This window comes from Sceloporus occidentalis, unplaced genomic scaffold, assembly GCF_023333645.1.
Source record: "Sceloporus occidentalis isolate IW3139 unplaced genomic scaffold, rSceOcc1.0.p SCAF_68, whole genome shotgun sequence".
NCBI lineage: Eukaryota > Metazoa > Chordata > Lepidosauria > Squamata > Phrynosomatidae > Sceloporus > Sceloporus occidentalis.
In genome coordinates, this window is record NW_028317048.1 from 476,885 (window position 1) to 504,109 (window position 27,225).

A 27,225-nucleotide genomic window follows, 5' to 3' on the forward strand; every position below is an offset into this window, starting at 1 on the left:
AGTTGAAAAATCTTTTACTCATCTATAAAAGGTAATGAAAAAACCTGCTAAATGGATTCTACTATTTGTCCTGAGTTTAGAAATACCCAATGTTTTTATGTTTTTTTGCTTTTTTCTACCCATTATGGGGCAATAAGTACAGGTAGCGTTTTGCTATTTCAAAGCCATTTTTTCCAAATCTGGTAATTCTTCCCCTCATGTGCCATTTCGGGTATCTTTGAACCCGGCCAATGCAATTTACCCCATCAAATCATATATTTTTGAAAACTAGACAGCCCAGGGTATTCCAAATGCTAGTATTTTAACTCTTTCCATGCACCATATCTACCACCAGTTTTTGTCAAACTTTGTGGTAGTCATTTTTTTGCATTTGTTTTGTCACACACATTTTACTTCAGGTATGAATTAAAAGGTTCTCGTTTATGTCACTATCACAAAACACCCCAATATGTGTTCAGCAACATCTCCTGAGCGCAGTGATACCTCACATGAATGATTTTGCCTGGCTGTTTGGGGGCAAAAGGGCCACATTTGGGGCATGCGCATTTTTCAATGTTGAACTTTGGCATTTGGGGATCCACTGCCCATGCCCCATTTGGTACATCTTTGAGCCGGGCCATTTCAGTGTGCCCAATAAACCCATATATTTTTGAAAACTAGACACCCCAGGGTATTTCAAATGCTAGTATTTTAACTCTTTCCATGCACCATATCTACCACCAGTCTTTGTCAAACTTTGTGGTAGTCATTTTTTTGCATTTGGTTTTCCACACACATTTTACTTCAGGTATGAATTAAAAAGTTCTTGTATATGTCACTATCACAAAACACCCCAATATGTGTTCAGCAACATCTCCTGAGTACAGCGATACCTCACATGAAGGATTTTGCCTGGCCGTTTGGGGGCAAAAGGGCCACATTTGGGGCATGCGCATTTTTCAATGTTGAACTTTGGCATTTGGGGATCCACTGCCCATGCCCTATTTGGTACATCTTTGAGCCGGGCCATTTTTGTGCCCAACAAAACCATATATTTTTCAAAACTAGACACCACAGGGTATTTTAAATGCTGGTATTTTAACTCTTTGCATGCACACATTTTACCACCAGCATGTTTTCAAAGTTTGCAGTAGTATTTTTGTGTGTGTATTTTTCCCACACACACCTACTTTATGTATGAATTTACAGCTCCTGGTATATGCCGCTGTCACACGACACCCCATAATGTGTTCAGCAACATCTCCTGAGTGCAGTGATATCCCACATGCATGGGTGTGTCATTTTTGTGGGAACTAAAAGGCCACATTTGGTACGTGTGCATTTTTCTAATTGGAAATTAGGTGTGTGGCCATCCTTCCCCCGGTGTTAATTGGGACGTTGTTGAACCCGGCCAATTCAATTTACCCCATCAAATCATACCTTTTTTAAAAGTAGACACCCCACGGGCATTTAATATGCCAGTATTTTAACTCTTTCCATGCGAGAATTGTTTTAAGCTAATATGCTAATTTTAGGACTTGCTCACAAAAATCTATTTTTTATATATATATATTTTTTTTTGTCTTTTTAAAAAAAAAATTTTAACATTTTTTTTCAACTTGGAGGTTCCCCTGATAGTGACATCAGTGGGAAATGATTTTTACATTTTACTAGTTTTTTACTATTTTTTTTCTAATTATTATAAATTTTATTTTATTTTTAATTTATTTTTACTAATCACACTGTGATTAGAAAGCTGGGCTCCATTGACTTGCATGGTGAATGCAGTACCTGTATTCAACCTGCAAGTGGAGCCAAAGTTCTCTAGATGGTCTGGACCGTCTAGCGAACTTTTAAAATTTGTTTGTTCCTGTTACAGGGCAGCGGCCATCTTGCTTGATGGCGAAGATCATCGGCAGCTGCGGCTGTGACCGCTCTCCGGAGCGGTCACAGCCCATCGAAAGGTAAGTGTTTGGTGTCGCTGGATGCCTCCTGATCGAGGCATTCCAGCGACACCATTTAAGTTTAGGAGGCGATCGTCGATCGCCTCCTAAACGCTTTTAATACGGGCGTCCGCCGCCATACAAAGTATGGCATTCAGCAACGTTTTTTGGGTGCAGAAAGCGAAAACAGATCCTGGCACGTCAATTGTCGTAAAGCACATGCTTTTCCGTGTCGTGCCAGGACCGGCAATTGTCGTTAAGGGGTTAAAGAGGTATGGGGGCATGCTGCTTAGATGCCTGTATCTCAAGCATCTAAGTAGCTACATACCCCCAACATATACCATTGGAAAGGTAATCGCCTCACCTTTCGATATATAGGTTGTAAAAGAAGAATAAAAAATATGAAGTTAAAAAAATAAAAATGTAAAAAAAATGATTTGGGGGTCTCTAAAGGCAGATAAAAAAAGATCTAAATTGCCTAGAGACCCCCAAATTAAATTATTTAAACATAAACTACTTTAACTTTAAAAAAAAAAAAAGTTTAAGTATTCTAGCTAAATGATCACTGTGGTAGCCAATGTTACCACAGCGATCATATAGCTATAAAAAGTCACATTCCCTTTTTAAAAATGGCAGATACTAATTTTTAATCCTATGATCCCTTTAATCATGGGGTTAAATTTAGCCAACGGTAGAGGGAGGCAATTTTTGAAATCCTGATGAACTGCAAATATTATTAAAATCAGCCATTTAGCCTGTGCGGTACGTGAGTAACCATCTCATCCCTGGAGCGCCTTGCATTTTTACTGCAAAACTTATTTTTGCTGTAAAAGTGATTTTTTTTTCTCCCTTTACCATCATTTCTTTGGGATTGTAAGGGGAAAGAATGGTGTGTGTGCGTCTGTGAGTGAATGTATGGAAAGAATGGCGTGTGCTTCTGTGAGTGAATGGAGATATGAAAGGCGTGTGAATGATCAGTAATTAGGGTTGAAGCCTTGACGTGGCATTACTGCTCACGTGGGAAGTTAAATTATGGCACAAAAAGTACACATTTGCAAAAACGACATCCCTTGGCGCATCAAATGAGGGGCTGCATGTGTTTCTAGTACAAACCTGGAGTGCGCAAGACACAAATGAACATGTCGCTATGGTTAGAAAAAACATATTTTCAAGCCAAAGCGACATATTCCATCATTATTTGTGCACTCAACTTTTGTCCTAGAAATACATGTAGCCCCTCATTTGAAGCTCCAAGGGGTGTAGTTTCTTAAAATGGATGATTTGTCTGAATGAGGGAGAGCATGAGTTAATGTGATTGTGTGTATCATAGATGTATAATTGTGGAAGGGCAAAGATGGCACTAGCAGAATGTTTGAGCCTTGGGGAACAGGATGGCACAGGCAGGTATATGGGACAAAGATGGCAAATCTTATGTGTGTTATCTGGGTGCTTGCCAGGTTCTATGTGGGCAGCGTGGTTGGGGTGTGCAACCTGTGATCTATCCCTGTAATTTAGGGGGTTTTAAATATACCTTTAATGCTGTGTTTTTATGTGAATTCCAATTGATCTGTACCTGCAAAGCTGGGTTTGTGTGTTCTTCTGTAGATCCATATCTGCTATGCTATGTTTCCATACATTATTTATGTATACCTGCAAATACAGGGTTTGTCTTGTCTTGTTCAGTTGATTAATACCTGCAATGCTGTTTCCATGTATTGATTTGATCTATACCTGCAATGCTACATTTCATATATTATTGTATACCTGCAAATACAGGAATTGTATACCTGCAAATACAGGATTTGTATGTCTGATTCTGTTTATTTGATATATACCTTCAGTGCTGAGATCACAAGTGAATTTCAATTGATCTATACATGCAAAGCTGGGTTTGTGTGTTAATGTGTTGATCTATACCTGCTATCGGCAGCAGGGTCTAATATCGGCAGCAGGGACTAATATTAGGCCCTGAAATCATTTAGTGGAAAAGTTAAGGTATTGTGTTGTTTAAAAGATTTCAAGGATTAGTCGTACTAAGCTTCAGGCTTCCCATGTTGAATGATCAAGTATTGTATTGTCCAATAGCAAAAGTATCATTCCATAGCACATTACTTTTGGCAATATATATATATATGCGTGTGTGTTTTTTCAGTGGTATGATTTAATGGTGGAAATTATTAATGCCCCCCCAGTTTGACTGTGGTATCTTGTGTGCCCCCCCTATATATTGTTTCTAGAGTCGCCACTGCTCATATGTTAACGCCGCACACCTCGTTTTCTTGCACCTGGGATGTCAACCTCAGAGGGTGAGGCGACTGTGGGCACTGCCCTAGGTCAAGCCTACGCCGGCCCCAGAGTAAATACACCGCCGCTCAGACCATCGCAGAAATGACACACTTTGAACAGGTAACAAGTTTTTCTTTATGAAAACCATTTTAGCTTCTATCAGAAGATAAGAGACTATAAGATGCCCGCTTCAGCATTTCAATAAGAAGCTGTCATACGAAGCCCAGATTCGGTAACGGTTACATAGTTGGACTATTATTTATAATGCTTTCGTCTCGCTCGCAGGCCAATGAAACGAGCTAGTGATGATCATGTGACCAGATATTATACCGGCAGCGCGCATGCGCCATCCTAGTCTATCGCTAACCGGAAGTAAACAACAACGGCGGGGCTAGAGGATCAGTTCGTTGCCAGGCACCTAACCATGCTGCAACCGGTGACTACTCGGGAAGAGGATGAAGAGGAACCGTCAGCAGATTGTGGCAGAGGGGAGTCGGTTGGTCCGCAGCACAACGAGAAGGAAGCGGGAGATGCCAGACGGGAGCAGCAGCAGTATGGTCAGTATCAGGCGGCGGAGGCCGATTCCACCGTCCTCTTTTACACTATGGTGCCCGGGGAGCCGGATGATGAGAACAGCGACTTGCTGGATACTTCAGATCCGCGGGACAGCACGGCTAGTCCGGAGGAGCTTGAGGATGAGGACAATTCTGGTGACAATGACTGTATGGTGACCAAGACGTGCACCTACCAGGGCTGTCAGGAGACCACCAGCCAGGTGGCCAAGCAGAGGAAGCCTTGGATGTGCAAGAAGCATCGCAACAAGATGTACAAAGACAAGTATAAGAACAAGAAGAAAAGCGATCAGGCCATGACCTGCACCAACAAGCTGGAGGTCAGTGTATGGAGGGCAAAGTATGATTGTGTACGGAGGGCTGTCAAGTTAAGTATGTGTCACAATATTAGTGAAGTATGGTGAGCATTATTAGCATTATCAGTGATCACTAGTGATGTCTGTCTGCGATCCTGGCACTGGTGTGTGTATATATATATATATATGTGTGACTGCTAGCTGTTGCATGCTTTTATATGCTGCGCAATAGACAGTTTAATGTCCCTAACACAAAAATTACCTGACCTAGAAGTTGCAGTCTTGTTGCTGCAACTAACCGCTTCCTATCATTCTTGCTACTAATTGGCTGGTTGAAGCAGCCAATCAGTTTCAAGCGAGTGCTCCCATTAAAGTCAATTGAAATGCTTGTTGCGCACATGAACAGGGGCCTGATTTGACCAGGCCCTCGGTGTCTCCTGTGCCAGCGTTTAAGCTGGTTGGCGGGAAGTGTATTACCTGCATATCACATGAACTGCATGGAAGCTAGATGGGGTAATGAAGGGAGTTTTGGCACCCCGCCATGCAAAAGCAACACCATGGAAACTTTAAGGGATCACACCATTGTAAAATTAATTAAAATGTAAACATGTATTTTGTGGCTTGTGTATTTTTGTGGTATGGGTCACTCGACCCAGGACCATCGTAAATAAAAAAAAAAAAAAAAAAAATCAGTGCAATACTCTGCTGACTAATACTAATTTTGGTGGAATTATAATTATACTTAGCAGTGCTAAAGCTGGTGTCCGCTTACAAACTCTACTCATGGGCCATAACATGTACATTGATACAATTTTGCCTTTCTTGGTGTGTGATGATGGAGTACAGAGCTGGTTATGTGTTTTTTTGTGTCATTTACATTTGTTGCATCATTGAATTATACATTGAAAGTAATACATTCTCAATTTAAATGTTGGTTTTCCTTTTTTCAGGATAATGCAGAGTGTGCAATCTCTCTTACAAAACAAAGAGCAGGCTCTGTGGGCGATCGTCCTCCACGCCCTACCTTGTTGGAACAAGTGTTAAATCAGAAAAGGCTGGTAAGTGTTCTTATTCCAAATGCATGTCCAATGAAAGTGTGGTGAAAAAGCAGTACATACAGAGTAATCTCTGACGGAGACCACCTTATGTGCCATATGTTAGATGTTTTAAAGCAGGGATTGACACATTCGGTTTGGATCTCAAAGCCAGCCAAAAAAAGTTAGGGGCCAGCCCCCCCCCCCCCAATTTTCTGGTGCCTGGGGTTTGTCGAGCCTTGCCATACACTAACATACATTTACACGCTCCACACACCATACAGTAACACACACTACATCTTATCCTCACAAACACTAACGCCTTACAGTAACACCCACATGCTAGCACCATACACTAACGCACATGCTCTAACACTTTATGCTGCCATACACTTTCACGCCATTGCCATACTGTAACATTAACAACACTCTCTTATACACATTTGCACACACAGGCTACAACTACACATATATAACATTACACATAACAATACAGTAGACATAGTGACTCAGTATACACACACTCACACTGACTCCAGCACTATACATATACACAGTGACTCTGTATATGTATAGTATACACTACTCCCCCTCCCACCTCATATCTTCTGCCATCGTGCCATGCATTACGTGACCCCGCTGGGAAACTCACGGCACTCGCTAAATCCTGTTCATGATGGCAAACCTGGGCACCACAAGAAGGGATTTCGGGACGACCTGGCGACGGGTTTGTCGAGTCCTGTTTTGAAGGTACACATAGTTTTACTCCTGAGAGCTGTGGTATGAACTGCTTTTGGACATAAACATCCAGATTTTATGTGGAAAAAAAACGTTTAATCCATACTGGTTATTTATTGTCAGAATGACCATCTTCATGTCTCGAAAAACGACTGACCTGAAAGCGCTCATATTTAACTAAACACTGAATTAGATTATGTTGATTTTCAGATTATGAGACCACAGTGAATTTAAATGAATATGTAACATAAGAGAACATAATTAATCTGTGAGAACACAACAGTACTATAAATGTGAAGCCATCGCTCCATTTTGTTCTTCGCAAAGTAATCAAGCCATTTGGGGCAAAAATAAATCTTTAGACCAACTTCATTTGATATGTAGATAATGCTTTAGATAAGGCCAGGCCCGGACTTTATGGGAGTTTCTTTCTTAAACCTTGGCATCCCCTCTGAGCTTTTCTTTTAGGAAGTGCTGGCCCTAAATAATGCATAAATGTTTAATTCTCCTCCAAATTCCTGGTTTTGTAAATACGCCTCTCAGTCCTATCTTATTAATTCTTGGGAACTCGTGCATTCTTGGATCTGAAGACTGCAAATGTCGCCACCAGTTCTACATACAGATTTCTCCAGCCCTGATTGATGTTGCTGCTGTTTTTTTCTCTCAAACTGATTTAAGCGAGATACAATGAAATAGTACTACTCATTCTTGCAACAGAGATCCCTTCATAAGTTGTCAAATAGAAACGATATTGAAGTGTAAGGTTACTTTGTTTTGGTTGACAAAGGAGTTTATTGTGGTTTATTCATTACTCTATAGTGAAAGCGGAACTGAAAATCTTTATGCTTTTTATTATAGTATAAAAAGTACTATAATATACTAATAATTTAGTATACAAGTACTACTGTATTTGTCATAACTTAAGCCCACTGTAGTAGTGAAGTTCTCTGCATAATAATTTAATGTTGCTATGTTACTATTGTATAGATCATTCATTTTCTTATTACTTTTTTTCATCAGGCTCTCTTAAGAAGCCCTGACGTTGTCCAGTTTCTTCAAACGCAACAGCAACTTCTTAGTCGTCAAGCCTTTGAGCAAAGACAGTCTTTTCAAGGGTCTTCACCGTGATCGGGTCCACCTCTGCAATGCACTGATGATGGGATGGAACTGACTGGTTGGTCCAGAGAGAGACTGACTGTTCATGTCTTGCTCAGTTCATCTCTACTGCTTTCTTTTCTCACATCACTGTCCCTGTTTTTATTTAACTGAACTACTACATACATGCTTCCATATGTTTTTACAGTCCTTCCTGAAGATTTACCTGAAGAACACATTCTTAGAATGACAAGGAGTCCTGGACCTTTGCCCCTTTGTGTTTAAATTCAATTGAATCTAGTTCATGCAAAATGGTTCACTTTTTGCATAGATAAAGTATAATAAGGAAGGGTTCTGTTGTTGTTGTTGTTGATGATGTTGTTTTAGTGCTTGTTTTTTATTTCTTTTTTTATTGTGCATGAAACAAAAGTAATACAAATAATATTTTTTTAAGATGAACAAATTATTGATAACATATTGTTACTAGCAATGTCATCTACAACAGTTGCCATTATTTTAAAGTAATCTATCATACATATTTGTCATTATTTTAAGTACAAGGTTTTTATATTTAGGAAATATATACATTTTTGTATTGTATGTACTGTATTTCCCCAGGTATAAGACGCACCTTAATTTAACTTTAATATATTACATAGTTATTGTGCTGGCTGCCTGGGCATGATAGGAGTGTGATTGATGTTAGCTGCTAGCAATTGTTAGCAATCGCACTCCTATCATGCTCAGGCAGCCAGTACATGCACATCACTTTCAGCCTCCCTGTGCCCCCTACGCACGGATCCATGCTAACACACACACACATTCATTTATTCATTTGCGCCCCAACCTTACCTGAACTGCAGATCTTCTGCTGCTGCTCACAGACTTCCGTGGGGGCTGCTGTTTCCCCTCTGCCTTGCTGGAACAGGAACCGAGCAGAGTCATGTGATGCGATGTGCATTCGCGTGACTCCACTGGGTTCCTGTGTCGCCGTGACAGATCAAGAGACGCTGCTGCGCAAAACAGGTAAGCAGCAGGTCCCCTTTTTAGTAAAAAAATAAATACATTTTAAAAAAACATCTACCACCACTGTATAAGACGCACCCAATTTTAAGACCCCAAATTTTTCTAAAAAAGGTGCGTCTTATAGATGAGGAAATACGGTACATATTTCTTAGTTAAATGGTCAAGCACTCGCCAAGAAAGAATGCATATCAAAGTAATTATATTAAAGTGCATATGATGGATGAAGTGTCCCTTTAAATCTCTTATGTTACATTTGTTCAAATTGTTGTTAATCTTTATGTAATCTAGATAGAGTTGGAGAAGAGTGCCCTGTGTCTGTGAGCTTCTGATTTATTAAGAAATTGTATGTACCTCAACTAAAAGCATGTGGATTAAAACAGTGGTTCGCACTGTTGCTCACCCAGTGCCAAAAAAGTGGCTTTTTGTTTGTTTCCGCACTTGGACAGACAGGTCATCAACTGGCACAGGCCTGAAATATTGTGACTTACATACTTCTGCTGATCGGATCCTATACAAATGTACTCTTGTAAATAGTTGTGGCCATGTTTTGAGGGTCGTCTGTGAGGTGTTGGCCTGGTCATGACGCTTGGGTAGATACAGCTGTAAGAAGATGATCTCTGAAATCAACAGGTTGCCTGGTCATACTGAATTTGTAAAATATTGGATATTTATTTGTTTTTTTGTACATTTTTGTCCTACTTGCATATGTAGCACATTTGCGTAAACACTAAATTATGATGTAAATTTTTTTTTTAACAATGTATATTAAACTATTTTTTAATATGTGACCGTTTTGACTTTCATGTGAACATTAGTAAAATCTTTATAACTAGGATTTAGAATTTTTGTGTATTAAGTAGTTTTAAGATCTGTTTAAAGTATATCTGCATGTATTCTGTTTTGTATAAATGTTAATTTGTCAGCAGGGGGAAGTGGCAAGTATATCCAAGTATGTCTGTATACTTCTGCCTGAGCACAGGTGTCTTAGTCAATGTATTACAGATTTTTGTTGAATCAGATATCCATGAATCCTAGTCCATGGGCTTCCATCATTTTTTTCCCCCAATAAACTAATTTTGGAATTATGTATATATTGAATCTTGTTGAGTAGTTTTATTTTTAATTGTGTAAGAATAGATGCATAAACTATAGATTGTAAGCTCGTTTGAGAAGGGCCTTTCTCACCTGTGGGGGCAGACTGATAAGAGTTGCTTTAGGCAGCCAATCGGTTTCAAGAAAATATAGGACCATGAAGTAGGAGGGCAGCTTCTGCAGCAGAGCTGCAACTCTCTCGGGTATTTTGATTTCATTTTGGAAAGTACACAAAAAGTATTTTAATATGCATTATTCTGTAGTGGGGTGTCCCTTTTAATAGAGCTACTAGTAAAGGTGAAGCGCGAAGACCCTAAAACAGCAGATTAATTCAAACAGGTATAATGTGACAGGCATACTTGTAAGAGTGATGAAATCTATACGGTATTAAAGATCTGAGACAATTTTCAAATGCAGAGATGATGATTTAGAAATATTTACTCTTGGTAACATTTGACAGATATTCACATAATTTAATATACCGTATTTGCCCGAATATAAGTCTTTAAAGTGGGGGTGCGGCCTATATTTTGGGTTTAGCTCAGGAATGCGCAATTCGTGTCGGGCAGCAGGGTTAGGCTACAGCTCCAAATTTCTTTAAAATAGCACCTAACTTTTAGGGTGCAGCCTATAATCGAGCCAATACGGTAATTACTTTAATTTTTTTATTAATAAGAATAATTTAACAATATACAATACTGTTCATTGTAAACTGTAATTAATGCAAAGTAAAGAAGGGGAAAGTCTCAAAATAACACATATAAAGTAACAAGGAATTGGAGAATTAAAAGTTCACCTGCCTTGCTGTGAGTACCTCCCTGCCATGCAAGCAACACCTGACACACCTCCTCCATGAGCACACATTTTTTCCTATTTTTTCATTTGTTTTTATCTACTTTTTTTTTTTCCTGACACACACTCAAAATTTCTGGAGAATAGTTGTAAGGAGTTCATTAGCCCTTGTCTGAAATGTAGTTTTGTCAGGAATAATGTATCGTAAGCACCAAAGCTGACCATAAAAGTGACCCATTAATAAGCTCAGTAGGGTAGAAAAAAAATTAGCATGCAATGATGTGTTATTGTCCATAGGCTTACCATAAAAATCAAACAAGAAATCAAAAATTTTCTCCTGCTTTGCATAATCCTTCCTTGTCATTCATAGTATCAAATTCAAGACTGAAGCATTAAACATTAGTTTGGGTTGTTTCAGGAGCCATTTTCATCAAATAAAAGTGAAGGAACAAGTAGAATCCTATAATTTGTATTATATAACGCATATAACAGTCAACAACATTGCTTTATTCCTTTGTGATAAGCGCTGTATGGGTATGAGTTCTGTTTTGCCTACTTGTTCGTATGCAATGGGCGTGATAACCTTACAATGCATTGGTTGCACAAAACCTAATTTGGGGGCCAAGGGATGGCTTTTGAATGAGCACTGGGTTTGGAATTTGTGACTAAAAACATGATGTCACGGATATAGGGCTGCAAATAATTTTTGTAATTAGATATTTAAAGATTACTGTATACCAGCGGAACCCATCCAACTTGGGAGCTGGAGCTAGATGTGCCCCACGAGACTTGCAGGGGTAATTGCTGCAAAAGTTGACTCTACGACGTATTGACTTTGGGGAGTAGTTAGGCACGCTGAAGTTGTCTGTTATTTGTCTTGTTTGTTTCACAATAAAAATATTTAGCATCTTCAAAGTGGTATGTAAGTTGTGTAACTCAATACAACCCCGCAACAAATCCATTTTAATTCTAGGTTGTAATGCAACAAAATAGGAAAAACTTCAAGGGGGGTGAATACAGCAAGGCACTGTGTAATATATATATATATATATATATATATATATAGTTATTGATATATATATATAATAAGCTACATGATGAGCTGTATATGTAAAGGCTAAATGCATTTGTTTGCTGTTGCCTGTTTGGTTATTCGTATAGTAGTGTATTGTAATTTGATTTTATCTTTGGGTTTACAGTGTTTAAGGGGCACAGCTTGCAGAATGAGCGACATTCTATTTCTGTTCATTCTTTAGTGTTAATACTAACATTTCAGCCTAGAATGTTACTTTTTAGGTAATATTTTCATAGACTTGTTACACAGAAAATGCAAAAACAGAAAAATAATAAACAATCACTAGTGTCTGATGTCTCATCTATTTATTTATACAGTGCATACAACAGACTTGGGCAAAGTCATAGATACTACTTTTCATCTAAACGCTATGCTTATAGAATACGAAATAGAGATCTTCTCAAAACAAATCCTCTGAACAACCTCATTATACTTTATCTGGTTTGTGGAGATAGTCTCATAATTCTGCTGTTCGCCAACCACGCTGGTCTGATACAGAGATCAAAGACTTGATAATACCAGACATGTCCACTGAGGCTCTTCAGCTGTTGCGGGAGAGCATTCTTAAAAAAAATACTGGCTAGTTCTTATAGGAGTATCTAATGACATCTTCTTAGCAAACAACTACTCTTAGGCAGCCCTGGACTAAATCCAGGCCAATGCGCTAAACTCTCAACACTAATGTGCTCCAAAGGTCAACAGGAGCAACTCATTCCTCTACTGCTCCTCGGAGATACCTTCTTCTAAAAAGCTCATTTATATAGTGGCAATGACAACAAGGTGGCTAAAATTCAAAACAAAATACACAGTTTACTTGCAAGAAATGATCTTTCCAAAATACCTTTATATACCATATGACTTTTTATAATACTACTATACAAAACACAAATATAAAAAATAGGCTTTTCTATAAAGAAACAAGCCTTTCGAAAGTGACTTCTCAGAGGCGTTACTAAAGAACAAATAGATCAAATAAAAATAAGAAAATATTAAAACCCTCTAGGTTTACGTACCGTGTATAAGTGCATCAAGTATGATTTTCTCATTTCTATTAGAAAACAAAAAATGCTTAGAACTAAGTTGAAGCTGTGTTCTCTTTTAATCTATCGAGTTCCCATATAGCCCATATAACATCTGTGAAGCGCTCTCTCTATAGAAATAGTATGGATATATCAAAAACATAGAACATATCTTTAGATTTTTTTCCACGTTAACACAGAAGAAGCCACATTACATATATTGAAATATATGTATTTACATTACAAATAATTTTTGGATGAAAAAAATGATACTCTTTAAGCCACTGCCTGCAATAGCACTCTGAAGACTCTATACTTATGACACAGAAGAGATTGGATTATGGGGTGAACCCATCTGGGTTAAAACTTTATCCAGCCACTGCAAAGGACCATGCAGATGGATCTCAATCCAGCAAGGAGTGCTTGTTACGTCCTGCCGATGGTATTCCGCACCCCAACCCTAAAAACACACATTAAAAAATGCGATCACTTATTAGCAGACAAATGCTATTGTGTTTTACGAGGCTTTGGCCCAATAATAACAAAGAGAAAATGAAGGAAGGGGTCGGGTTTACTTTTTTTTTAAAATCAAAATACATACACATTTCTTGGGTACAAAGCCTTTGGTTTGCATTTTAGGTTTGCTATATTATCATTAGTGCTTCAAAGAGAACGTAAACCCAGGACCTACCATGTATTGATCACTATTTTAATTGGAACGGTCTGGTATATTGGAACACATTGAGGGCTTCCATCAGAGGATGGAACGAAGTATAATTTCTTAGTCAAACATACCCTGTTTACTTAAATATCTGAAAAACATGGGCATGGCTGCCTCTTTAGGGGTACCATGCATACCTGGAAACTTCCCAGGGCAGGCTACCTGGAGCTTTCCTGCTATAGAGGGACTATAGAGACTATAGAGTCTTTTGGTCAAAGCTGAGACACATTACTGGGGCAGCATAGCAGAAGTTGTAAAGTTACATTAGCTTTCAAGACCGCAGAGGACTCCTAGTCCATCTTAAGTGGACACAGAGTAATTATTACTTAATTGATGATTATTTCCCCATTTTTTATGTATAGTTTAGAATGTTTACATTTCATGATCTCCTCATTGATATGTTAGCTCATTCTGATACGTCTTCTTGGCAAGTTTGTGAGGAATTAATGTTAGGATTAATTAAAAATAATATTTAAGTTTTAATGTTTAGTTTTTACATAAATATCATGGCGGATTTAAAAATCTATAAAGGCAACTTTAAAAAAAAAATACTTACTTTAACAAAGCTCATGCGAATGGTACACATTTTAGTCAGCTCGTACACCACCTCGAATCCTTGGTTCACTGACTGTGACAGGAGCTGGGCAAAGAGCTGGTTATTGAATATCTTCAGGCTACAACCACTGGGGATTTTGCATACAGTGGCCGGGTGGAAGCCATGTTGGTAGTTGCAGTTTCGGCTTTGTATAAAAATGCTGCTGTCGCTCACACACTCGGCATAAACCTCTCCACCGACATAATACAGATGAACTCCTGGATAAAAGCAAAACACAAAGTAAAGCTGCGGCCATGTTATAAATGTATTTGTGCGCATACAATTCCCTAGTAATTGAATTCCCATGCATTTATGGTAAACATTATTACTATGGTTGGTTTATCACTTAAAGAAAAAAAACATATATATATATATATATTTAACTGGGGTAGCAGAGGCCAGCGCAGCCCTGCCAATCCTCTCCCCACCCGTGCATACCTCTAGGCCTCATTCCCTCACTCCCACATACTGGGGATATGATGCCATTTCCCACGTGAGGACCGAGAGGGAGCAGAATAGTTGTCACCGGCCAGAGCACAGCAAAGGTAAGAAGGTGAGGGGTTTTGTGTGTGTAAGTATATTAGTTGTGTGTTAGTATGTGTGCGTAAGTATGTAACTGTGTGCGTAAGTATGTTACTGTGTGAAAGTATGTTTAGTGCTTAGGGGCCCCCACCATAAGTCTTGAAGAGTTAGGGGCTGCCTTTTTTTAACTGTTGTTTTTTTTCTCTGCAGCTTCACACTCTCTCACACACTTCTTGGTCCCCTTCCCATCTATTCTGTAATTTCCCTCTGAATTACTAAACATTGGCCTATTATTATTTCAATTTCAGTGTATGCTCTACTCCACCACGTGGTGTTCACAAGCTAGGGAACAGAACTCCAAACTACTTGTAGAAAACTGTGACCATGGCAGTGCACTCAGGTAGGGTAAAATAAATTTCACTTCACCTTTTCCGATGTGCCTCCGTGTGTTTTCTATGGTGGAATTTCGGTTCACATTAGAAAGGAGTCCCAAGCAGAATCTGTTTTTGTTATTGGAGGGATCGGTAAATCCATCAATGAGTACACTGCGGGAAGAGGCTTGGAACGTTTCCCCTACACGATTGTTGAGTTCATAGTATGCAACCGAGCACCAATGCAGGGGTTCTTCATAGCAAACTGGACGGAATTCTGTAAATATCCACAGCACGTATATTTTAGTGGAATTAAGGTAATTATCAAGATATATAAAATAACAAATTAGAAAATTATCCCGTACTCTTGAAAATGATTTATATATTTGCATTTTATTCTAGATTTTCAGATTGTTTTTTCTTTAATGGCTGAACTGAGCATATATTTAAAGAAAATGTTCTTTCCTTTGCTGTTAGTTGAAAACTAAGTTTCATATCCATTGAAGTCTTGTATACAGACCATGCATACCTCTATTTAGAGCTGGTATGACAAGCTGGCAGTCAGTAGAATCTGTAGAGTGTCTGTTTTGGTTTCCATGAACCTCTGGAGCATTATATGGTGGTGGGGGTGTATCTGTTGACAGAGAAGATTTATCGCTTTAGAAATAGGGTACCTAACAATAAACACTTGTTACTATTGTTTCCATGGATTTTACACTGTATTGAACTGCATGTAGAAAATGTTAGATTTTAAGATGCTAATTGCCTGAATATAATATATGTTCCACATGTGTCTAATTATTGTCAAACTGACCTGTGATCTGGTATGGACTTCCTGGGTCAGAAGAACTTCTTGGGGAATCCGGATAGCCGATGGTACTCGGAGATTGAGGAAAGATGTTACTTGGTGAAGATGAAAATTGAGTGCATGTTGGTTGCTGGAAAGATTCTGGAAATGTTGCATTGTGTGGCATCAGGGGTTCATTGTTAAGGGAAGTATTCCGAAATTTAGCTAGCAGGCTGAGCTGGGGGTTAAACTCACTGTGTCTTGGCACAAGTACTGGTGGCAACACTATAACAATAAAACAAACACAATTCTGTCAGCTTACAAAGTAAATAGTGAATGTAATTACCAGAAACCAAAGAATGTAAGCAAAAGGACACTCCAGCCATCATATGCACTTGATAACATATGATAGCTGTATGGTCCCATTACATTTTCATGGTATCTCTTTTGCAAATGCAGCTACATTCTGTGGGCTGAACACATATCCCTGCATTCTCACCACCAGTCAACTCCAGTGCAAGCTAAGCAAAGCCTGTGGGCATGGGTCTGTTCAGACCTATGTTCATGTCCACAAATTCAGTGGTAGTGCTTTCCTGTTACTCGGATAACGAGCCAGACATTGACTGTGGTACAGCGTAACTCCAATTTCCCTTTATCATTTTTCTTTGCATATTGTTGATTTTTTTATCTCATTCTCCCTTAGTTACACTCTCTCGCACTCCCTAACTCTTACTCGCTTTTGTTCTCTCTCTCTCTCTCTCTTTCAACGTCTCCCTACATTCTCTGCCAAACACTTCCACGTCCCTTTCTCCTTTCCCCACAGGTCTGTTTCTTTTCTAGCCTCTCCTTATCCTTTAGTCTACTTTTTTCATCCGCTTCTCTCTGTGCCTTTTTTTTGTCCGCTTCTTGTGAGCAAGGACTCCCAGAGCACTTCAGCAAAATTCCAGAGCTTCCAGGTGTACCCTCTCCCATGACTGGAGGAAGGGAAAGAGGAAAGAGATGTGCAAAAATGCTTCTCTTTTTCTCCAAAGCCATCTTAATTATTCTGGCCTCTTGGAGTACTTCAACAAAGGGTAGGAGCCATGGGGACAGCCTCTCCAATCTGGGTAGAGGATCTGCCCGAGGGCGCCACAGTGTTGTGGAAGTGCTTCAGGAGGCCTGATTCACAGTGAAGCAGATGAAGAAAGAAGACACAGGGAGAAGCTGACAAAAAAAGAAGAACAAGAAGAAGAGGCAAGAGAAGAAGAGTAGCTGTGGGAGAGGAGACAGGAAGGCGGAAGCTAAATAATATTATAAAGATTCAGTCTCTTTATTTTGGAGAAACAGAATTTGGAAGCAGATATCATATCCCATGTGTCCTTAACTTCCCTAACTATAGTAATCTCCAATACTAGTGGCTACATCACTTACCCATCAACCATCTCAGTAAAAAAAAAAAAAAAAGTTCTTACCGGTATATTGCATCTAACCTTCTGAGGATCTATTAAAGCACTATCTGTTCCAAATAAATCTACTGTCAACAGGGTGACCAACAAAAACAACCTGGGGGCCATGGAAAGTCATGCTGCACTTTCCAGAGGTGACGTGTCTTTGGAGGTGGGTACTACTGAGGCAGGTATCTTTAGACCAGCAGAGTTTCACATGAAGGACGATGATGTGCAAGTTTGTCTCCAAAAAATATATATTAAAGAAGCTGTTCCCTTATACAACATGTGAGCACACTAAGCAAATTAACATTAGCTTCTGTGTCATTTTATTATTTCCACTGAAACTTTAGTAATGTAGAGCATGGGAACTTTTAAGAAACTTGTTTCAGTTTCTACAACAATGGCCTAACGATGCTTGCATTTCTGTCACAGCATAAAAAATGGATGCATTACTGAAACGTTTCAAAAGTTGTTAAGGTTTATCCAGGCTGCCTGGGGACTTCATTTTTATCTAACACAGTTTCAGAATGAATATTTTGTTAAACTGTTAATTTTTTACATATTTTTTATGTTACTTAAAAAACTTTGACTTTCTAAGGATATGCTTTTTTAAAAAGTGTTAAAAACAGTATGAGAAAGTAATTTTTTGTGTACACTGCCTGTCCTTAAACTATCAACCTCTGTTGAGTGGCATGGGCCATACATAAAAAGCAATGTATTGTTCACCCCTGTAGGGGCCAGAGGCTTAACCTTTTATATTTTAGAATACTAAGTAGTCGAACGGTTAATATGTCAGTGTCATGTAGTATACAAATCGGCAGTGTTATTTCAGCCCAGTCACTCTGGAGACTGGCAAGAACCCAGTAAAAATGTCTCCCTGGCACTCATGCTCATGAGTGGGATTCACGTAACTAAGAGGGCTGGAAGCCAGTCTGCTGTCTGCAGTATGACCTCCAGACACTAATATAAACACCTATCCAGCCTCGCCCCATGCACACTATAAGTGATTGAATATTTATCATGTATTTACTATGTGACTGTAACTAATGACTAATAAAAAACACCAGCATGCACAGATAATCACTTTAAGTGCTCTTCCACATGAATAAGTCATTCTTTCTACTCAGATAAAAATCCCGCATAAAAATCCTCTGCAGAAAAGGAGTCCTATCAAAAAGATCAGTTGACAGGACTGCTACTTTCACAAATAAATAATGTTAGATAAAAAAATAATGGTTATAAAGTTAAAGAATTGTATATTTTTTACCTGGAGTTTCCACCCGCCGGTAATGATACGGATTTATGCATACATCCTTTTGTTTTGATCCAAATGGGAATTCACAACATTCCAGTGGTTTTAACTCATGATGTGATTGTAGATCAGGCCAACGCCAAACTCTGCAGTAGATGACATGGGGAAGACCCTTACGATGTGACACTTGGAGCCTTCCATCGAGTGAGCGTGGGATTGTAACGCATTTACTGGGCTGCCCAGGGGTACTTAAAGCCCTCTCCAGCTCTTCCATGGCACCTTTCTTCTTCTTTAACTTCTTCACAAGAGAGTCTACTGCCTTTTCTGCCCATTTTTCTTCTTCGTCTCCCTGTTTCCACCCAAGCAGCCTTTTCACTGCTGGGCTGGTAAAGGAGAACAAAGAACTTATAGGGGTGCTGGAGTGCATAGGATTTGTGGATGTTGTCCTAGAAGGTAACAAGATAATGTACCTTTTTTTAGGATATTGACAAAGTCCGCCCACGGAATTAGCAAAAAGTCTTCCTCTATAATTCAAACCTATTAGTTTTCAACGTAAGCAAGGAGCGTTGTTTTCTGGAGCACAATAACACTTCAAATCCTAGAAAAGATAATAAGTTAAGAATGTTACTTTGCAGTCATATCTCCAACATTCATTTTTTATCTTTGTCTTTCATTTTAAGATAAAAGATTTGCCTTTCACAAATTTTACAGTGAAATTTAGTTGACAAAATAAATAATACTAATAATATTTGTCTAATGATAAAATTGCGTAGTAAAATAAAATACCAACAATTTGTCGTAATATTCTATTCCACTCAATGACAGATTTAAAAAAAATTAGGCTTTTCACGCAAAACGCTTCAGCCAAAACTGGCAACATGTGATGTGAGCGGTGAAGAAATACATTCCATCACTTTCCTAAAGTATCCGTACTGGGGTCTCCGCTTCCAATTAATTTCCTATTTCCATAAATGTTCAGAGTGTCCAGCTGGGTAATTGAGAGTGAGTCATTCTATCTTTTACCACAAAGCAGTATCATAGGGTGTCAGGATGTTTGAGTAGACTGAGCTAAAATACCAGCAATATAAATGACTAATATACAGTTGTCTGAAAACATTATATTAACTAAAAACTGTTTCAAGGCAATATTTTCCATAATTTATAATAATAAAAAATGGTTGCAGATGATTTTTGAAAAGATTAGTTGGAAGCTTGGTTGAGATTGAGGATAGACTTGGCCAGTGTCTAGCATTTCACATCATTTTGTTGGGAAAACCACAAAAATTATATTCATTAGCCTTAGTCACATCTAAGTTTGGTTTGCTATTTCTATTATTTAGCATACCCAGACATGTCATCTTGTATATTATATAGGAGGATTCTGCATTTGTTATCATGGTGGATATTCATTATTCAACATGTGTATTACAAGTGTATGCTTATTACCAACTTGGCGATGGCTTGAAGGAAAGCCTTGAGGATAATATGTAGATTTTGAGAACATAATATTTAACAAAACCATAAAGGCCTCCAGTAACGCTTTGCTGCTAAGTAGTCAAACCTAAAAGGACAAGTTAATGTATTCCATAGCTGAGAGCACGTATTCACATTTAGCTCTCAGCATTGTCCAGTTTGGACATGAAATAATCCTGACTAAATATCAGTTACAGGGCTACCTAAATTTGAGATGGCCATGTGCAAAGTTAGTAATATGGGAGATCTACGTATAGGTGACAACTGGGAATAGTCAGTGGAGAGGAGGGCAAGTCCTACTACATAGCCCAAAATTATAAGAGCCCTCAAAGACATTACTGGCCTGTTCAACACAAAAACTGTGTAGAAAATGAATAATGGAGCCAATATGGATCTAGTCGGTCTACAGTCTGCTATAATATTTACGCTAAAAACACAAATATTCCAGGCACTGGTCCCAAATCTCTCCCATCTACATACATAATTAAACTAATTCAACAAATAAATTATTCAAATCACCAAGCAAAGCAAGCTTTGCAAATATATGTTACACATGAAAAATACACTATGTGACAGCAGGTCAGCATATATTTCTGGCAGGATAAAATAGTGTTTCTTCCGTAGCAGGGACTAGCAAAAGACTATTTATCTCTTTCAGTCAAAAGAAATAGCTCGCCGGTGACATCAGCAGGAACCCAAACTCCATTGTTGTCAATGGGAATAAATCCAAGGGTGTAAATTAGGGATAATGCAACCACAGGCACATTCTGCAATATGAATAGAGATAAAACCACTATGCAGTTTTTCTCTCCGCCAAGTATGTGTCTTATAAAAACATGATAAATATATTCGGCAGCAAATCAAAGTGGCGTAAATCATTGGAAAATATATTACATAAATTGGAAACATATTTTATTTTGTCATTCCTTTTCTGCATTCACACGGATCTCTTCGACCTCCTCCCAGAGAGGATGTCAAGCCAGAGCTGGAGCTGACTTTATCACACATGGCCTGACTGGCGATGTAAAGGTAGCCCTGGCACTTTAGGTCCTGATGCACCTGATGATGAAGGTACAGCCGATGGATGGATATGGCTGGCCGCATGCTACGTTAATATACTCAAGTCGTTTGTGGCCGGCCATATGCAGCCACACAATGGGGTAAGTGTGTGGCACTGTTAGCCACTGGCCCAACGGACATTTGCCTGGGGTGCAAGATGGCCAATCCTGGCCTGGTATCTTGTGTCGTGAGATTTTCAGCAGAGAAAATAGTTGGGAGTAGGGAAACCAGCAAATGTATATTTGGTGATTTTGTAGAACCTGCCCATGAGTTTGTAAGAGGGACACAATGATAATTTTAAAGGACATCTGAGCTATTATATGCATTAAAGTGCCTATTAGGAAGTGTTCAATAATTGATGATGCTATTTATTATGCTACAATTTTATTAAGGGTATAATGTTCCCTAAAATGTGTACCTGCCCAGACTATAATCAGTATGGATTACATGGGTTATAATTATTATTATGGCTTCATTATTATTTATTTGGGGGGTAGGGTGGATTTGGTGGGTGATATGCCTTCCAACATGCCTGGCTTTTGCAGGACAGCGCCTAAAAATCAGGACTGCTCTGGGTAGCTTCACTACTACTTTAGCAATCAGTACGGCGCATGGGCCTGACCAGCCCATGGGGATGAAAAGGTAGTTCAGGCCTTTGCTGTTGAAGCAAGAGGACACTATGGAAATTAAAGGGGACCTCTTGGGTATCGAATGCATTAAAGTGCATATAAAGGGTGGAGCGTCCTTTTAATCACTTCATATAAACATTACTCAATATACAATTTACCTAATGCCCATCCCATCTACAACCAAAACAGCAAATTGGGAACAAAGATATGCAGCTTAAAACAACCGTCATATAACAATGTTTACCGTCAATCAGTACAGAGCGATTTCTGCAAATGTAATCTAACATCTGGCAGAACGAGTTTAGCTTATTGTGTAAGCAACAGCCTTCATAAGATGGTATAGATTTATGGTGTGATTGGGCTTTGGACGTGATGACAACATACGTATAACAGTAAATAAACAGTAAATAAAGGTATAATAGGGTGAGGAGTGGGCTTTTTTGTATTTTATACGTTCACCATGACAACAATATTACAATATACAATCTTACTCTAAAAATACTTTTAGTTATTATTTCAACCAGTTATCCTTCCATTGATTTAAAGTTTCCTTTGGACGTGATTGTTACATTTCTTGATGATGAAATTATCTAGGGATACACGTGTTCTCAGCCAAAGAGACAGGATATGTAAAACCAATTATTTTACTGCAAACCGCCATATAAAGCGTATATTTACAATGACACTAACATAAGCAATAACACACTGGCTCCCAGCCCATGGACAAACAGATGCAATATAATGGAAAATGGTGGTGGCCACGTCACTATTCAGTGTTATGATGCTGGCCTGGATAGGACACCAAGATTATGTTACGCTATTAAGAAAGAAAGAAGGCTTCCATATGTTTAATGACTTTTCTTCAGACTTGAAGTCCGCAAAAGGGGTCCTTTACAGTAAGAACACTAAACATGTGAAACCCCCTGCCCGAGGCTGTGCCACCAATTTCATTTGATGACTTTAAGTATGGGCTGGATGGTTTTATACAGGGATAAAATGGCTTATAATGGACAGGATTATCTGTAGCGTGTTGATCCAGTGATCCATTTTGGAGTCAAGAATTATTTCTACCCCTTTTTGAGGCACAATTAGAAATCTCCTCAACGTGGGATTGTGGCCTTCTTCTGCACCAACAGTGGGGTTGAACTTGAAGGGCTCTGTGACAGGGCCAGGCTAGCTGGCTCTTATGTCATATGAAGTTTAGCCGGGTCACGGAGCACTTTTGTGTCCGGTTCCGTATACCGTGACCCGGTAATATATTATATTGTGTTTAATGTGTAACCGGCCCAGAGACTGATGTGGATTCAGCCCCAGCCTTCAAAGAGACGATCCTATAATCTGGCTGGGGCTCTTAATCAGCCAGCACAGCCCTGTCTGCCCAGACGGCACCCGCACTACAGGGGGGATAGCACAGGTGGGGGAACCCATTGTATTCTGTAATCCCCTCACCTGATACATCCCCTGTATACTGATGGGATTTGTGATGGGATGTGGCTGATGGGATTGGGGGTTGGGTTCGGTACTCATTGCATTGAGATTGTATATAAGTTCTGTGTGTTTGGAATAAAGAGAGTTCTTCTTGGTTTACTACGAATGGTGGTCTGGATGATCCGTGGATAGCTGAGTGCTATCCGTATGAGGGACTGACTGGTGATTCCTCAGCCCTCAAACAGGGGTACCCAGCCTTGGGTACGGTGACCCTGTAACATTGGTTGGCAGCGGTGGGAAGAATCCCACGATTTGGGTGAAATCCAAACCACCAACTGGGATTGCAGACGAGAGACACCAAGAGAGCTCCTGGAGGTTTGTAGCAAAGGAAAGGCTACTCTGATTGCGGACTGCAGAGAGATGGACCGGCACCAGGATGCCCCAGAGGAGAGCCTCGGACTGAGTGCTCTACAAAAGAACATTCTATGGCACTTATCCCTGTACCCAGGAGGGGCTACATCGGAGCAAGTGATGACGGTGATTGAAATGTGTCACCGGGAACTGAGCCAGAGTGGGTCTGTATCTCCCAGACTAGGGGAACAGACCCCCACAATATCATACCAGGATATCCAACCCTTCCGAGAACCAGAGGATGAGACAGACCGGGTTACAGCCGAGGTGTGTGAGCTGGAACACCAGCAATGGCAGTTAGAGTCTGCGCCTGCAGACTGGAGGGATGATTTCTCCCATCCCCACTTTGAAACGTACTGGGCACAGTACTGGACAATGTGGGATATACGAGTTCCACTCCTGGGGGACAACCCGTTGCCGGAGTGGGAAGACGAATTGAGGGGTCTCATATATGCAGAGCTCGACCTCCAGAGCTGCTACCAGGGATTCTCCCAGCAGTTAGCAGGTGAAGACCACAGCGACCCTCTGATGCTGTATAGCCCCATCGACCCAGGACTGATATATGATGCCTTCCAATTTGACTCGTCCTTCGGAAGCCCCTGCCAGTACCGCAGGGATACAATCTGGGACAACCGTGCAGAAGTCCTGGTTTATGCTATTCCCCCCGAGCTGGAGGCTGTTATGGATTGCCTGGTCCAAGAGGAATGGCAGCTCGAGAGGGACTATAAAGAATTGCTGCGGAGAGTGGAGCTCCAGGAGTTACAAGGAGAGTGGGAGCATGGTACTACAACTTGCGGGAGTGGGACCGAGGTCCTCTTCACCTACTCCTCGGCCCCTGCCCTGGTGAGAAGAACCGAGGTCCTCGCCAGCAAAAAGAAGCGGAGGAGGAAGCCAAAAGCTCCGACCCATGTCCCCACCAACAACCCTGGCTGCTCTACCCCGGCAGAAGAGATGACTGTCCCCACCGCCCGAGTAAGTGGCACAATCCCCCTCACCAAACCCTTATCTATGCTCGTAGAAGCCAGGGCCCCAGATTGTCCCCCTGATTTCCCGAGTGTCCTGGGAGAAGTCCGGGTCACTGCCCCAGAGGTTCCCACTGAAGTCCCCGGTGACCCGGTAGAGGCACCGTTCCCTAACCTAGCGAGGACGCCAGAGGGGCTGCCGAGTTCCCTGGGTCCTCTCAGTAGCCTGGCGCAGGCCCTGGTTCCTATCCCTGTGTTCTCCGAAGTGATCCCTGGTTCCCGAAGTGTCCTCCTAGAAGCCCATGTCACTGTCCCAGAGTGTTCCTCTGACTCTCCCCGTGCCCAGGCAGAGGCACTTGTCCCAGAGAGGAAGATCGAGGGTCTGCTTAACCCTCCCGGTGGTCCAGTATTGGCACCTGTCCCTGCCCCGGAGTATTCCCCTGGGTCCCCTGAGTACCCCGCAGAGCTGCTTAGCTCGCCCAATAACCCTGTAAGGGCACCTGTTCCTGTCCCAGAGTGTCCCCTAGGTCACTCCTGTGTCCCGGTAGAGGCCTCGCTTACTACCTCTACGTGTTTCCCTGGTTCCCCGAGTGCCCCCGGCCCGATCAGCAGGGTTTTCCTTCCATGCAACCACCCTGGCCTGGCAGCTGCCCCAGACTCAGTTCCCAAGACTAGGGAGCAAGAGTCCCCACGTGCCCCTGTTACCCCGGTGAGGGGGATAGCCATGTGCCCCCGGCTGAGCTGGGTCCGCCCTCCAATTCACAGAGGACTACTGACTATCTTTTTGGGCAACCAGGGCCCTGGCCCACCTTCAATGGATGATTCTGACAAAGGGGGCCATGAACTAAGGCCTGCACCTTTGAACTTTGTCCACTCGGACAGCCTGCAGCAGACCCGTGTGGATCTGCCTGGTCTGCCGGACCGTTGGTCAAGGGGGAGATCTGTGACAGGGCCAGGCTAGCTGGCTCTTATGTCATATGAAGTTTAGCCGGGTCACGGAGTACTTTTGTGTCCGGTTCCGTATACCGTGACCCGGTAATATATTATATTGTGTTTAATGTGTAACCGGCCCAGAGACTGATGTGGATTCAGCCCCAGCCTTCAAATAGACGATCCTATAATCTGGCTAGGGCTCTTAATCAGCCAGCACAGCCCTGTCTGCCCAGACGGCACCCGCACTACAGGGGGGATAACACAGGTGGGGGAACCCATTGTATTCTGTAATCCCCTCACCTGATACATCCCCTGTATACTGATGGGATTTGTGATGGGATGTGGCTGATGGGATTGGGGGTTGGGTTCGGTACTCATTGCATTGAGATTGTATATAAGTTCTGTGTGTTTGGAATAAAGAGAGTTCTTCTTGGTTTACTACGAATGGTGGTCTGGATGATCCGTGGATAGCTGAGTGCGATCCGTATGAGGGACTGACTGGTGATTCCTCAGCCCTCAAACAGGGGTACCCAGCCTTGGGTACGGTGACCCTGTAACAGGCTCATGTCTTCTTTCCACCTAAATGCTACTATGTTAAATACATAACAATAATCAAGACTATTCCTTTAATGCACTATATGGTGATACCTTTGGAGGTCATTAGGTGAAATCTAAACATTTCAGTAGTAAATGGAAAACATATATTAAAAGATTAGTTGCCATATAAGATGTCCCCTTAAAATGTTTGCCCTTAATTTTTTTTACAAGCACTTCTAACCCTAGCCGCCGTGATGTCATGAATTCCTGGGTTGTAGTCATCAGAGCTGGTCCAAACATATTTAAGAGGAAGCCCATCTAGGGCACCAGGCAACAGGGGACACTATGTCAAGCTCAGCTGTGCCAAAGGCAAGCTAAAAGTCTTTATGGTATGGTCACATAAAAAACTCTTGGGCTTGGATCGGCAAAAAATAGCAGTGCTGGCAAGTCTGACATCACCCTAAAACTACAATTAACTACAATATGTCTGAACCACATATCAACAACACTAAAAAGTTGTTAGATGAGCTGAAGAAGAAAGTTATTAGGAACAGAGCAATTCTACCAAGTGCTTGACAAGGATTCTTCTAAACATTTAGTGTTATAGAAGGACACTTGTATGAAATAGCCAATGTTACACCACAAAAAAAAGCCATTTCCATAGAAACAACACGACCGTAATCATTTTTGTTTCTTGTAAATGAATTGTGAAGAAAGCCTTCCAATGACACAAAACACTTGAAATGTATTGATGCGCTTTTGCAAAGGTTTCTCCAAACGGTGGTAATTTGACTTCCGTCAGTTTGTTATGGTGGTAAAGTCATGACATTTTACTTAAGACACATGACATAAGATACGTGGCTCAGCCTTCCATGTATCATCCTGTGCAACGTCTCAGAGTATGACAATACGTCACAGATATATGGAGATGCATGCTTATTCTGTAAAGCACAATATACATCGTCTATCACCGCAACGCCAAGCCAACCACATCACACCGAATATTACATCTAGTACCGAGAATTCATTAACTTGCACTACTTCTGGAAGATCCTTAGCCTCCAACATGATTCCACATACCTACAATGCTTACAATAACCCTTTGTAGACAACCATGTCACTGAAGCTCTAAATGACCGTAATAGAGAGTAAGCTTTGTGGCGAGTATTCA

The 27,225-nt window shown here is 40.6% G+C and overlaps 2 protein-coding genes across 4 annotated transcripts; one reads left to right on the forward strand and one right to left on the reverse strand.

The window, feature by feature from the left end:
- The first annotated feature begins 4,632 nt into the window (after nt 1–4,632).
- LOC149286469 (regulatory factor X-associated protein-like) lies at nt 4,633–7,976 on the forward strand. The gene is made up of 3 exons (XM_089493902.1): nt 4,633–5,100; nt 6,027–6,134; nt 7,869–7,976. Exons 1-3 carry the CDS (start codon nt 4,633–4,635, stop codon nt 7,974–7,976), a joined length of 684 nt encoding a protein of 227 aa, XP_089350028.1.
- Nucleotides 7,977–13,263: 5,287 nt separating this feature from the next.
- Nucleotides 13,264–19,049, reverse strand: LOC149286470 (SMAD family member 9). 3 transcript variants are annotated; one of them, XM_089493873.1, is made up of 6 exons: nt 18,638–19,049; nt 15,971–16,228; nt 15,686–15,790; nt 15,212–15,433; nt 14,225–14,481; nt 13,264–13,407 (listed from the first exon to the last, which is right to left on the reverse strand). In XM_089493873.1, exons 1-6 carry the CDS (start codon nt 19,047–19,049, stop codon nt 13,264–13,266), a joined length of 1,398 nt encoding a protein of 465 aa, XP_089349999.1. The 3 variants fall into 3 exon arrangements, with proteins under 3 accessions (XP_089349999.1, XP_089350000.1, XP_089350001.1); XM_089493874.1 differs by lacking the exon at nt 15,686–15,790; XM_089493875.1 differs by lacking the exons at nt 15,686–15,790; nt 15,971–16,228.
- Between the last annotated feature and the right edge of the window lie 8,176 nt (nt 19,050–27,225).

Excerpts from the sequence above, each read along its gene's own strand:
- LOC149286470 (XM_089493873.1), bottom strand. The coding sequence starts at position 19,049 with ATGCACTCCAGCACCCCTATAAGTTCTTTGTTCTCCTTTACCAGCCCA. Across the intron at positions 16,229-18,637 it reads CCGGCGGGTGGAAACTCCAG|TGTTGCCACCAGTACTTGTG; the intron begins GTAAAAAATATA and ends TTATTGTTATAG. Across the intron at positions 13,408-14,224 it reads TTCGCATGAGCTTTGTTAAA|GGTTGGGGTGCGGAATACCA; the intron begins GTAAGTATTTTT and ends GTGTGTTTTTAG.
- LOC149286469 (XM_089493902.1), top strand. The coding sequence starts at position 4,633 with ATGCTGCAACCGGTGACTACTCGGGAAGAGGATGAAGAGGAACCGTCA. Across the intron at positions 5,101-6,026 it reads CCTGCACCAACAAGCTGGAG|GATAATGCAGAGTGTGCAAT; the intron begins GTCAGTGTATGG and ends TCCTTTTTTCAG. Across the intron at positions 6,135-7,868 it reads TGTTAAATCAGAAAAGGCTG|GCTCTCTTAAGAAGCCCTGA; the intron begins GTAAGTGTTCTT and ends TTTTTTCATCAG.